Source organism: Rhinoderma darwinii, chromosome 1, assembly GCF_050947455.1.
Source record: "Rhinoderma darwinii isolate aRhiDar2 chromosome 1, aRhiDar2.hap1, whole genome shotgun sequence".
Lineage (NCBI taxonomy): Eukaryota > Metazoa > Chordata > Amphibia > Anura > Rhinodermatidae > Rhinoderma > Rhinoderma darwinii.
Window position 1 is genome coordinate 306648734 of NC_134687.1, and position 14673 is coordinate 306663406.

The 14673-nt window shown below is 41.6% G+C and overlaps 1 protein-coding gene across 1 annotated transcript; it reads left to right on the forward strand.

The window, feature by feature from the left end:
- The first annotated feature begins 428 nt into the window (after positions 1-428).
- Positions 429-13637, forward strand: TMEM221 (transmembrane protein 221). The gene is made up of 3 exons (XM_075851196.1): positions 429-1561; positions 4519-4604; positions 11543-13637. The coding sequence occupies exons 1-3, from the start codon at positions 1275-1277 to the stop codon at positions 12094-12096; spliced, it is 927 nt and encodes a 308-aa protein (XP_075707311.1). The 5' UTR covers positions 429-1274; the 3' UTR covers positions 12097-13637.
- Positions 13638-14673: the final 1036 nt, after the last annotated feature.

Genomic DNA, 14673 nt, shown 5'->3' on the forward strand with positions numbered 1-14673 from the left:
AATAGTCTGAAGTAAATTTTTTAAATGTAGCACTAAATTTCCTACAATTAAAATTTCCCACGACTGGCCTATATGGTAGGTCTAGATTTAGCTTATTATTCTACAATTTTGGTGCACTTATTTGGCATATTTGATTGTTATTAATATGTACCAAACCACAGTGTTACAATGTCTTGATTCTTATAGATTTCTAAAATCTAACTAGACAATTCTAAAGAACAATCTTAGATTTAGTATTCTGAGGACTCTGGTTTGCACTAAATATTTCTAAAAATCAATTGACAATGCTCAATGATTTCTGGCTGGGGAAGAGGTTAAAAAGACCGTTGAAATTCCCGCCCCTGCCCCCTCCTCCTGTGCCTGGACCAAACAATTCAGAGATTCCTTCTTTTATCCTGTTGGAAACCCCAGAGTTTCCAAGAATCTGGGAAACGAGGCAATCTTTTCAGAACTCTCTCTCTATTTGTCCAAATTTTATATATTATTCCACTGATCAAAACAATCTCAGGAGCTCATTTTCAGGCGTCCATCAAGAGGTTAAAAGGCAGGTTCTTTTCAGGGGATAAGGTAAAAATAAGAAGTTGAGACGGAGTGAGACTGATATGGTGCTGTAGTCGGATGTTTGGGAAATTTCGGTAATTCGAGAGGTTTGCAGATTTGACCTGATCATTTTTTAGTTGCTGGTGCAGAGATTTGTAAGGTGTGATTTTATGTGGCGTTAACTCTTAATTGTTTTAATTATGTTATTCATTTAAAGGGATGTTTTATGTACGGCTTCATATAGATTTTGTATACTAGGTTTGCCAACTGTACTTGTACTTTTATACACTCACTTTTGTGTATATGCATACGTTGTTGCTTGTATCGGTCATTATGTATATCATTTACAGCCTGCTTTTTTATGTTTAGTCCTGATTTAGGAGAACGTTTTTGTATTTGCAAATTCATGTATATACGGACCAGTTTCTGTACGGTATAGCTCTACACTCAATGCTGTTGATATGTGTATCACACAGCATAGCACTGTCTTGTATGGCAGTTACTGTTGTTGATATATTATATTACTAGATGTATTAGGAAATACTGTATTTGCTATTGTCATTTCCTTGCTCTGTAAGGTTGTAATGTGCGCTTTTATTATAATCAAAAAGTTGTAGAGTCGGTATACATAAGTGATCAAATATCTTTATAGAGCGGAAGTGGTCAGTTGCTTTATTCTAGAGTAATAGGGAAACTCTACATTATCCTAACACACTTCTGCAAGGAGACCAAAAATGCCTTCTCACTACAGCCATCAGTCTATTATAGTCCTTGCTCTTTTCGGCATTTTGGCTGCCATCATGGCCTCGCTTTCAGTTATACTAATCTTCCAAGTTCAAACTGCGACAAAACAAGGGGAGCTCACTGCGGGGCTAGGCCCTGCCGCTGGTAGGATCTTACTGCCAGCTTCAGCTGTACTGGCTGCTCTATGTCTTGCACTCAACACCAGTTGTCTCTTGCTGTGTCTGCTTCACTCCTATTTCACTGCGGAGGTTTGTCGTGAGGACCCAGATTCCAGGAGGTGAGTACATTAAAATGAATAACGTTAACCCTCATAAAATACCTTACAATGCCCTGGCAGAATGTATTTCAGGAGAGTCATAACTAACTCATTGAAAGAAAAAGTGTCATCTTTTATATCGAGAACAGTCTTTTCTTCAGTCCGTACACTAGGTCACAACTTATATGACCAAAAAGCACAGCATGGATCTAGAATGGTTCAAAATAAAGTAAGAGTGCGGCTGTCAGCAAGCATGTTAAATATGAACCAGATCCAGGGGTGTATACCCATAAGGCATCCAAAACATAATATATGACCGAGAAGAGAACAGATGCCAATACACAAGAACATTTAGAAAATGAGCAAAATATTTTATTCAAAATGACATATACATACAAAATGATAAAAAGAATCCATGAACCAACAGGTTAAAAAGACCAAACCGCCATACAATGTATAAGGAAGGTAACGTCTGAAGTTGACGTATAATAATGACAACCAAAAGATATGATCTAATAATCAGGGTACATAAATGCATAAGTATGAATGAGACATTGGTGAAAAAATGCAAGAAAATGTGTGAACATCAAGCACATACCCATTGATCAACCAGATGGAAGCACGGCGATGTGTCTGCCCCAACGCGCGTTTCGGCGCAACTGCCTTCGTCTGGGGGGCAGTTGCGCCGAAACGCGCGTTGGGGCAGACACATCGCCGTGCTTCCATCTGGTTGATCAATGGGTATGTGCTTGATGTTCACACATTTTCTTGCATTTTTTCACCAATGTCTCATTCATACTTATGCATTTATGTACCCTGATTATTAGATCATATCTTTTGGTTGTCATTATTATACGTCAACTTCAGACGTTACCTTCCTTATACATTGTATGGCGGTTTGGTCTTTTTAACCTGTTGGTTCATGGATTCTTTTTATCATTTTGTATGTATATGTCATTTTGAATAAAATATTTTGCTCATTTTCTAAATGTTCTTGTGTATTGGCATCTGTTCTCTTCTCGGTCATATACTAGGTCACAACTTGTTGGATCTTGAATATTAGACTACGGTAACGCAAACATTTAGATGGCCAATGTGGCATTGGAACAAATAGTGGGCACCACCAAATTTCTATACGTAAAAATTAACTGCTAAATTGAGAATCACTGTCACATAGGGAACATTATATATTTTTAGATGTGACCAATCCTGGAGATTGTGTTTTTTCGTCCACAGCAGAACACGTCTCAGCTCTTGCCAGAGCAAGGTTACAACCCTATTCTAATAAGACATTATAAAATGAATCTGATGCGGAGAACATGGTCTCCTAGAATAGTACACAGCGGCCTCCATCAACCCCCTCATTACATGTAGCTCACGCTGCAGCCGTGCATTTTAAGAACCTGCTCTTTGCCTCCCTAGTCTCTGCCCCAGTTTTCAGATGCTCACCCTTTGTTCTGAGCAGCTCCTGAAAACAATGTCCCAGCATGGAGCTGCTTCTAGCGTGTTAGACTCCACATGACCATTAACTCCTCACAGTCAACAGTAGGGGGACGGTCCCGTCACAGGCAATTTTAGACACAGTAGCAATCATTTAAAAAAAATATAACCTATGTCCAATAAAGGGCAAAACAAGAAACCCACAAATGTGAGACTTGTTGGTATCCAAATTAATATTTCTTACATTTCCCTTAAAATAAAAACCTGAAAATATAAGTTTCTGAGGTGTACTCTTGTGTGATGACTTAAAGAGGAACTCTGACTTGCAAAGAGAAAGTGACATCTGTGGAAATCTGGATGTGTCACTGACCATAGAAGTGAAAGGCGGGAGGCTCGCATTGTTATGCACCAGCACTTGCAGACACTAGAGGTACAGAGAGAGTGAAAACAGGAGTAGGGCTTATTATGTTATTGTAACCATTTTTTGTTTCCCTTTTCAAGCAGCTGTGTGCAAAGGGAAAATGAGTTGAACTGTCATGGAACTTTTTTTTTTGGACAGTTTTTATTCGGCTATTTTTAAAATATTTTTCAGTGTTTTTTTTTTGTTTTTTTAAAAGGCTATATCAAGTTGTTGTTTTTTTTGTTTTTTTAATTGCTCCAATTTATCTTAAATAAACTTTTTAAATAGCCTTGATTGGAAATATCCTTACCATTTTGTGTATTCATCTCTTATGTAGACCAATGTGTCTCCATGGAGACAGTCTACAAACAGACTCTGTGTGTAGTCGGATTCTGAAGTCATACTACCTTCCATTTGCCCCCTACCTCTAGTTTACATACATTCGGTAAGTTAGCAGAAAGTTGGGCACAGATGGTATGTAGTAGGACTGCAGGATCAGACTAAACAGAATGTGTTTCCATGGAGACACATATGTCTGAGCGGGAGCTGTAGACACAAAACAGTACAATATTTTTATTCAAGACTATTTGCAAAGGTGCTTAAAATATATTGGTTGCAAAGGTTGACATAGCCTTTAATTCTTGACCTTACTATGCCATACATATTGCAATGTGGCAAGTGACTACAAATTTAAAGGCAACATACGCCAGAATAAAATGTACTCCTTCCCTGCCTTAAGGTAAGAACCTCTAGCTAGCCCTCTATATGGGTCAATGACTTCCTAGAAGTTAGCGTCACCTGCCCCAAGGTTGCAGGTAAGAACAGAAACTGTACACTAGAACTAAGTGAAGATACTCAATACTAATATGTATAACAAATTTATATGAATAACAAATTTGTCACACCAAAACCTGAAATTCAGGCAGGTTAGAATACGCTTCACTATGAATGACACGTCACCACTGCGGCCATGTGGCGCAGGGCAATCATGAACAGCAGGGAACCTTCTGGTGTATATATATATATATATATATATATATATATATATATATATATATATATATATGTTATATATATATTCCACTTAATCCATCATATTTGTTTCTGTTCTCACAATAATATATTTGTCTCTGTGCAGGTGCGAATGGTTCCTGCTAGATAACCGGAGTATCCGGCAATCTGCAGTCTGCCTCTTCTGCCTTGGACTTTCACTGTACTTAGCAGGTAAGATATTATTGGTATACCTCAGTTTGTTTCCAGCCCTAAGGAATTAGATTGTTTATGATTTCATGCCAAGAACTGGTACATCATATTAATGAAGGAGCTCAATACTCTCAAAACGCCAACACACTGTTAGCGCAATTCACAGTATTACAGCTGTTTTGAAGGGGCCACAGTAAGTGAATGGGAAAATGCTGTAAGGGTATGTTCACACGGCCTATTTACGGACGTAATTCGGGCGTTTTTGCCCCGAATTACGTCTGAAAATAGCGCCTCAATAGCGCTGACAAACATCTGCCCATTGAAAGCAATGGGCAGACGTTTGTCTGTTCACACGAGGCGTATATTTACGCGCCGCTGTCAAATGACGGCGCGTAAATAGACGCCCGCGTAGAAGAAGTGACCTGTCACTTCTTTGGCCGTAATTGGAGCCGCTATTCATTGACTCCAATGAATAGCAGCGCTAATTACGGCCGTAATTGACGCGGCGTTCAAGCGCCTGCACATGCCGGTACGGCTGAAATTACGGGGATGTTTTCAGGCTGAAACATCGCCGTAATTTCAGCCGTTACGGACCCTCGCCGTGTGAACATACCCTAAGGGTATGTTCACACGGCCTATTTACGGACGTAATTCGGGCGTTTTGGCCCCGAATTACGTCTGAAAATAGCGCCTCAATAGCGCTGACAAACATCTGCCCATTGAAAGCAATGGGCAGACGTTTGTCTGTTCACACGAGGCGTATATTTACGCGCCGCTGTCAAATGACGGCGCGTAACTAGACGCCCGCGTCAAAGAAGTGACCTGTCACTTCTTTGGCCGTAATTGGAGCCGCTATTCATTGACTCCAATGAATAGCAGCGCTAATTACGGCCGTAATTGACGCGGCGTTCAAGCGCCTGCACATGCCGGTACGGCTGAAATTACGGGGATGTTTTCAGGCTGAAACATCCCCGTAATTTCAGCCGTTACGGACCCCCGCCGTGTGAACATACCCTAACACTGTGAACTGCCGCTAAAAGTGTGTGGGTGATTCACAGTACAGAGCAGCGACAGGAATGAAGAGGAATCTGCACTCGGCACTTTAAAACAGCTGATCGGCGGGGGTGCCGAGAGTCTGACCGCCACCGATCAGATCTTGATGGCCTATCCTGAGAATAGGCCATCAATTTCTTCTCACTGAAGACCCCTTTAAATGTGACTGGAGCATAGGGCAAGTAAAATGCAGTCCCATAGATTTTTTTTAAGGGTTTGAGATTAGAAAAACATGGCTGTACCAATCTTGCCTATGGGTTGTGTTTGGTATTGCAGCTCATCCCCATTAACTTTAAATGTGGCCAAGTGATAATACCACCAGAGCCAATGGACAAGTGTTGCTACATCTAATTTTTTTCCTCTTCAGATATCCCATCGTGGCCAGTTGGAGCTGGAGCAACTAACATAAGTCTTCATATTTTCCACACTCTCTCCCCTTTCAAAACTCAATTTACTACATGTTCATTACCAAATACTATACTGTATATACGATTGATGTAAGGGATTAAAATCTGTATGCAGCACTACTGAATATACTGGTACTTTATAAATAAAATGGGGAAAAAAATTCGTAATCTTACGGGAGTGTATCATGTATCATTGATTAGATTAACCCCTTCCCTCCGCAGCCATTTTTCATTTTAGTTTTTTTTTCTCCTCACATTCCAAAGCCATAACGTTTTTATTTTTCCATTGACATAGTCGTATGAGGGCTTAACTTTTGCAGGGCGAGTTGTAGATTTTTTTGCCACCTTTTAATGTACCATATACTGTATTGTGAAACGAAAAAGAATGGTTGTGGGGTGGAATGGGAAAAAAACATAGCGATTCCTTCATTGTATTTTGGGTTTCTTTTTTTCCAGCATTCACCATGCAGTAGGGCTGGGCAATTAATCGGAAAAAAAACGAAATATAGCTCAGATAGCGGACGTCTACAGGATGCAGATACAGTTGAATCCTATAGTACAGCAGGGAGCAGTCAGTTCCCTGCTCTACTATTCACTTTGTAATGCCGACCACTCACTGGTTGGCGCAGACAGGCGTGATGACGTCACTGCCTCGCGCTTGTCTGTCCCGAGCAGTGAGTGGCCCGGCACGCATATTTTCAGATCCTGCTGGACTTCTGCCAAATACTGGCGTTTGAGGCATCCTATTGGTCCACAGTATCCTCAATGCCCGTCCCATTTACTTTTTTTTTTTCCGCCTCAATGTCTGCTTATTTACTTCTTTAGCTCCAATTGTATATACATGGATGATGGGAGTTATTATATACATGGATGTTATATACAGGGATGATGGGGGTAACATACAGGGATGATGGGGGTAACATACAGGTACCCCCATCATCCCTGTATATAACCGCCATCATCTGTTTATATACCACTGGCACGGGCACTGCCTGCTTGCTGTGGCGCGTGGGCATTGAGGCGAAACAAGAAAGTAAATCGGGCGGGCATTGAGGACCCTGTGGACCAATAGGTTGCCTGTAACGCCAGTATATGGCAGAAGTCCAGCGGAATCTGAAAATATGCGTGCGTATTTTATTGTTTTTATTAGACACTATTGAGGCATTATACTGCGTGCGGGTAGCTACAGAGACATTATACCGTGTGGCGGCAGCTATAAAGATATTATACTGTGTGGGCGCAGCTATGGAAGCATTATACTGTGTGAGGGGCAGTGTCGGGCGTATATTATATAAAGTAGTATACTGCAGGCTCAGGGGATCTGTATTAATTCAATGGTGTGGCGTGCAAATAGGGGGCGTGGCATGTAAAAAGGGGCATAGCCTAAAATTGTTTAATAATTATAATCGAGGTTACATGTTCAATTAATCAGTATTATGATTTAGGTCATAATTGCCCAGCCCTACCGTGCGGTATAAGCAATATAATTCTATCTGTAGGTTAATATTATTATAGTGATATCAAATTTATATAGTTTTCTTTATGTTTTACAACTTTTACAAAGAAACGATTTGTTGAAAAGAAATTAGTTTTGTGTTGCAATATTCTGAGAGCCATAGCTTTATTTTTCCATGAAGTGAGGGCTTATTTTTTGCGGAGCGAACTGTTATTTTTATTGGTACCATTTTTGTGTACATGAAACTTCTTGATCATTTTTAATTCCAGTTTTTTGAAGAGGACTCAAAATTAGCAATTCCGGCATTTTTTCTTTTTACACGGTGTACACCGTGCTGGTTATATAGCGTTTTGTTAGAATAGTATGGACTTTATGAACGCTGCAATACCAATTATGTTATTTTTTTTTGTTTTTACATCCCTTTAGGGGGAAAAATTTGTTATTTTAAACTTTTATTCTTTTTTATTTTTTTTAGTTGCCCTGGGGGACTTGAACAAGAAATCGTTTGATCACCGGTACCATACACTGCTTACGTATTGCAGGGTATTGTGCTTTTAACGGGTCCTGTCTCTTGCAGGGCTTAATAGGAGCAGAAAGATGCAGACCTGGGGGCCTTCATTGACACCCCAGCAATCACAATGTGGGAGGGCCAATAGGCTGATAGAGACAGCCGCCCCTCTTTCTAACAGCTTAGATGCACCGTCGCTTTTGTCTGCAGCATCTAAGTGGTAAAATGGCCGGGATCAGAGTGCTCTCTGCTACCGGCCATAGCAGTGAGGTGTCAGTTGTAACATACAGCCAACAACCACTCAGTCCATACTCCCCCTTGACGGCTATGACGCACAGTTCCGTCACATATCGTCAAGGGTTTTAAAGAAGGTAGAAGACAGTACAACAGCAATGAATGGGAGATAAATGTCAGACTATTACAGTCTTCAGGAAGTGATGGAGCACCGCCGCCTCCCCAGGGAGTGGAAGGGGAAATGCATACAGAGTATGTGTGTGTGTGTGTGTGTATGTATGGTGTAACGATCCTGCCTTATAAAGACCAACAGCAATACAATAGAGGAGTTGTACAAGAACAGAACAAAAAAAGTTTGCTTTTATCTGAAACAGCACTATGTCTGTCCATGGGCTGTGTTTGATATTGCAGCTCATCCTCCTTCAAGTGAATGGGCTGAACTGGAATACCAGATACAACCCATGGACAGGTGTGGCACTGTTCCTGGAAAAAAAGCCAATTTATTTTTTCTAATTTTGGACAACCCCTCTAAATCCCCGCCCTCTGCTAACCTTGTCCCAGTCTACTGAGCAAAGCTGACAAGTGAGGTTTAGAAAACAGTAAATTTCTGTGTATTGTATGTGCTCTATTTGCCAGTGTGAATACTGAAATATTTTAATATATTTTTTTATATGGCTAGACTTTAAAAAAAGCTTGCATTAAAATGTGTGATATTCAGAACCATAAAAACACCTCAACATACAGGACTGTCGCCTTGCAGAACTAAGTGAGCCCCTGGAAGGCACTGCCTGTTTAACAGGATGCAGCCAGTAATTTGGTTGGAAAGAAAATTGTTTTATACAGAGCCCACCAAAAGTTCCGGGACACCCTCATAACTTTTGAACGGCTCGAGGTAGAGGGTTGAAATTTGGTGGGATTTAATGGGGTCATAAAATCTACCAGTTAACGCACAAAAAAAAAAAAAAAAACACCCTTGGAGGCGGTGGGGTGTGCGGGGGCAGCAAAATCTTAAATTGAACGGGGGGGGGGGGCTCATTTGACAGCTCTTTTCAATATGATTTCATTCAAAACAATGTCGCATTCGATTTTGGAGATAGGATTTTTTTTTCGCTGAGATATTTAACTTTAAAGTTATCATCTTAATTATCGGCTACCGCCGGTGTTAGTGTCAGTTCCGTATTTCAGGGTAGCTTCCTTCTTCCTGTTATTTCACACCGAATAACCACCTCTGTAAATAGAAATCTGAATGCATGCCTGGAAAGAAGTAAACCAGCCAGAGCAGTTGGTACACAGCTTTCCTCAGATAGGACAGGAAGTCAACAGTAAAGGATCTGCCAGGCACTACGTCTGGGTATACTCCCAGGATTAATCAGTCGACACCTGAGGCCAGACCTCTGAGACTGACACCTGCTCCCACCAATCAGGGTGGCAGGCTCAGGAGTGGGAGAGCCTATCGCGGCCTGGTCAGTCAGAGTTAGCTCCGCCCCCTGTCCATTTATACCTGCCGTTTTCTCTTCCTCCTTGCTTGTTATTCTTCTTGGATTCCTGGCCCCACTGCTGCCTTTCTCCAGCCTGCTTCTGCCTTGCTTCAGTTCCGTTTATCCTGCGTTGCTCTGCCCCTGGCTTGCTTCTGCTCCGTGCTCCCGTTTGTATACTCCACTACTTCCTGATCCTGACTGGCTCATTCACCGCTCCGTTTCCTCGCGGCGTTCCGTGGGCTACTGTATTCCCTTGCGTGTTCCCTGTTTGTACTCCCTTGCACTTAGACAGCGTAGGGACCGCCGCCAAGTTGTACCCCGTCGCCTAGGGCGGGTCGTTGCAAGTAGGCAGGGACAGGGCGGTGGGTAGATTAGGGCTCACTTGTTCCCTTCACCTCCTTCCTGCCATTACACAACTGCACTTTATTTTAGAACAAAGAACACAAAGAGACACATGTCTCCTCCCTAGAGATGTGGCACGTGCTTAAGCCCCATCGGCTCCTCAGCTGTAAGTTCTTCTGTGCATTCCTCTTTCATTCCAGGGGCGGTGTCTCCATAGGCGTGTCCGTCATGAACAAAGAACTTGTTATATAGCAGTATATTACACAAAGAACTGAAATGTATATACATATGTGTGAGGATAATATTTTTGCAAACAATATACATGGTAATGATCCCTGACATTAGCATTACCCAAAATGTACCGCGCAGGTAAAATCCTAAGTGTGCGTGTGTGTGTGTGAGCTTGGGAATGTCACATTGAGGTGACTTTAAATTACGTATTATTACAAATCGACCTCGGCGATACAAAATGGTACCTGGTCTACGATTGGAACATGATTTCATGTGTACACATTTCGGTAGTCGCTTGTGAATTTCAGAGAGCGCTAATTCGGAGAGTAATTTTAATTTTTGTACATTTCTATCGTCATATCACAAAATGCATTTGATCGAAACGGAAAGGATCACTTTATTAATGATGAGAAGGTATGGTGAAGAAAAAATAAGATCCTATCGAGAAGTAGCGGCTTTTTTCAATGCCACTTATCCTATCCGTGATCCAATTTCATTGTCAACTGTTACAAGAACTGTTCATCGTTTCAAAAATAACGGGTTCAATTAAAGACGCACCAAGATCCGGAAGACCCAAACATGCGAGTAATGATGAAAAAGCTTTAGATGTTCTGCTCACTGCACATGATAATCCCCATACATCTGTTTCGAGTGGAGCACAACAAGCGACTACCGAAATGTGTACACATGAAATCAAGTTACAATCGTAGACAAGGTCCATTTTGTATCGCCGAGGCCGATCCTAATAATACGTAATTTAAAGTTATCTTGATGTGACATTCCCAAGCTCACACACACACACGCGCCCACACACATTTAGGATTTTACCTGCGTGGTACATTTTGGGTAATGCCAACACCGGCGGTAGCCGATAATGAAGATAACTTTAAAGTTAAATATCTCAGCGAAAAATATCCCATCTTAAAATCATTTGAAAAAAAGGCATTGTTTTTGTATTGAAGAGCTTTCAAATGAGCCCCCACTCGACCCCGCCGTGCCATTTAAGATTTTGCTGCCCCCGCCCACCCCACTGCCCCAAGGGGGTGGGGTGTTTTTTTCTGGCGTTAACTGGTAGATTTTATGACCCAATTAAATCCCACCAATTTCAACCCTCTACCTCGAGCCGTTCAAGAGTTATGAGGGTGTTCCGGTACTTTTGGTGGGCACTGCATAAGGAAGTTGCATATAATATAACCCCATCATTATACCTACATATAATCTGTGTAACTTTTTCTTTTATCTTTCCGCAGCCCTCTCACTTTACATGTTAATCCTGTTTGAAATTGAAACAGGAATAGCCAGCTCCTGTATTCTCAGTATGGGCTCCATTTTTATGATAGTGACAGTGGCTCATACGCTACACAAAGCCTCACAGGTCACCTGCCAGAACCATGACCATGTGGCAAGTACACTCTACGAAAATGATTCAGCCCATGAAACAGACCTAAATGATTCCACACCTTCCTCTGACCTCAACAATGATAAAGAAATGTCACCAGCGCGACCACATCCGGAGATCCACCGTGAATTCTCCTACCCTCCATTCCTCCAGCAGCAGCAGCTGAAACCACAAACGCTTTCTCCGCTATTTAACAATGCCCAGTGTGTGGTGAAACCGAGTGAGAGCATGTGCAACAGCAACAGGGATGAGCGCTATAACATTCCCAGAATGCAACGAACACTTTCTGTTGAGTCTGGACTCACACAACCGAACACGAGACCCTGGAATGGCGTAACGCAAGAGATGAGAACAATGGTACTAAGGAAACCAGGCGTGATCGGGAAGGACTCCACATTAGTTTGAACACTAGGACACAATACTTACTAGGATTCCAATTTTTCCATACCTTATTGAAAGAGCAAGATGTTCAACCAAAAATGTCATTGATGGAGCAAAAAACGAAAACTGAACGGTTTACAATGTAAGCTTCCGTTTACTACTGGAACTATGAAGTCCACCATTATCTCTGAAATGTATCAAGCTAAGATTACCCCAAGAAACATAAAATGACCCCAACCTATAGACTCTATACTGATAAAGCATTAGCCTTTTGAGTATTCTGGTTTAAAAGAAGTGGAAGACGAGTCTTCTCTTTGTTTTACAAGCAGAGAGAAGTTGCCATGATAATGACAATAAGGCCCCATGCACACGACCGTATTTTCATCGATCAGTAAACACTGTCCGTAAACACAGATCTGTAGGCATCCATATTTATGGATTGGAATCCGGTCTGTATTGCATCCGTATGTAGGGATCCGTTAAAAAAAAAAAGAAGGGAGGCTGCAAATTATGTCACCAACATGTTGCATAGCAACACTTCCGTAAATACGGACAATTTAGGGATGCACATCCGTAGCCGTCCGTATTTATGAAAGCTCCAATAGACTTCTTTGGGAGAGTCCGTGCCGTAATTACTGACAAGAATAGGACAGGTTCTATAATTTTTTCAGCATGGACACCCATCAGTAAAAATACTGAAATATGTCCGTAGCCAATAAAAATGAATGGGTCCGTAACTACTGTCCGTAATTACCGACCGTAATTACTGATGAAAATACGGTCGTGAGCATGGGGCCCAAGGCCTCATGCACACGGCCGTGGCGTCGACATCCACAGGCCGCATTTTCGGCCCATTCTTCCGTACAAAGTATGGGAGTACAGCCCGTAAAACGCAAAAGATAGAACATGTTCCATCTTTTGCGGTACAGTTCTACGGCGTGGACACCTATCCGTAGCGATACAGAAAGGTGTCAGTGGCCAAAAGAACTGAATGGGTCCGAATTGCAGACTGTATTACGGTCCGCAATTACGGAGATTTTGTACGGTTGTGTGCATGGGGCCTAAGTTATAGATTCTGTCGTTGCCCTCAAATGGGATCTTCCCTATTGTTATGATTTTAAGGTGTTAATGATTATATTATGCAGGTCCATTTTTTTATTCATTTTTAAGAAACCTGTGTAAAATCTGTGTGTGTAAGTGCACTTGAAGGAATTAGACGTACAATGAATTATATTTTGAATATCGGTTACTCTGTATAAAAGGCTTCAGTTTACAATGGTGGTATTCAGTTAGCACTGTAACATTAAAAGGTCACAGTCCTTTTTTAAAAAAAAAAAAAAATAAATAAACCTTCTGATACGTCATAGAAAAATGTAAGGAGTTGCGATTGTTGGGGGTTGCTAGAACGAGAGCATGTTGTGATCTTTTGAGTGCATGAATCCGACTCCCATCACATAGCTACGTATGAACAATATACATGAGATAGCTTGCGGCCCATAGCTATGTCACCTGACTCCACTTTAAACATGCACGTTGAGCTTGGCCAAGCGTCCAGGTTCACTTTGATAGAAAGAAAGATCGAGGGGAGTCAGAAGGCCCCATACACAACATTATTGGCCGACAACTGGAAAATATTAAGCTAAAATTGACTTCAAACCCTTTCAGTTTTTTCACATTTTGTTATGTTGAGGCCTTGTGCTAAAATAAAATAAAAGTTTCCCCCCATCATTCTGCACTCAATACCCCATAATGACAAAGTGAAAACAGAATTTCAGAAATTTTTTGCAAATTTAGTAAAAATGAAAAACTCTAAATTTTGCATGGACATAAGTATTCAGACCCTTTGTTATGACACTTGCAATTTAGCTCTGGGGGCCTCAGATTTCTTTAGATTATCTTTGAAATATTTCTACACCTTGATTGGACATGATTTGGAAAGATACACCCCTGTCTATATAAGGTGTCACCACTGACAATGTATATCAGAGCACAAACCAAGCCACGAGGAGGAAAGAACTGCCTGTAGAGCTCAGAGATAGGATAGTGTGGAGGCACAGATCTGGAGAATGGTACAAAAAAATTCTGCTGCTCCGAATGTTCCCAAGATCACAGTGGCCTTCATAATTCTTAAATGGAAGAAGTTTGGAACAACCAGGACTTTTCCTAGAGCTGGCCGCTCCACCAAACTAAGTAATCGGGAGAGAAAGGCCTTGGTAAGAGGGGTGACAAAGAACCCAATGGTCACTCGCTGAGCTCCAAAGTCCCTGTGTGCAGATGGGAGAAACTTCCAGAAGGACAACCATCACTGCAGCACTCCACCAATCTGGGCTTTATGGCAGAGTGGCCAGAAAAAGCTTCTCAGTAAGAGACACATGAAAGACTGCCTGGAGCGAAAAAGCACCTAAAAGGACTGACTATGAGAAACAAGGTTCTGTGGTCTGATGAAACCAAGATTGAACTTTTTGGCCTTAATTCTAAGGCCTTATTCACATGAACTTGTTATACGTCCGTGCTATGCGCGTGATTTTCACGCGCGTCGCACGGACCTATGTAAGTGAATGGGGACGTTCAGACTGTCAGTGATTTTCACGCAGCGTATGT

Excerpts from the sequence above, each read along its gene's own strand:
- TMEM221 (XM_075851196.1), top strand. The coding sequence starts at position 1,275 with ATGCCTTCTCACTACAGCCATCAGTCTATTATAGTCCTTGCTCTTTTC. Across the intron at positions 1,562-4,518 it reads GAGGACCCAGATTCCAGGAG|GTGCGAATGGTTCCTGCTAG; the intron begins GTGAGTACATTA and ends GTCTCTGTGCAG. Across the intron at positions 4,605-11,542 it reads ACTTTCACTGTACTTAGCAG|CCCTCTCACTTTACATGTTA; the intron begins GTAAGATATTAT and ends ATCTTTCCGCAG.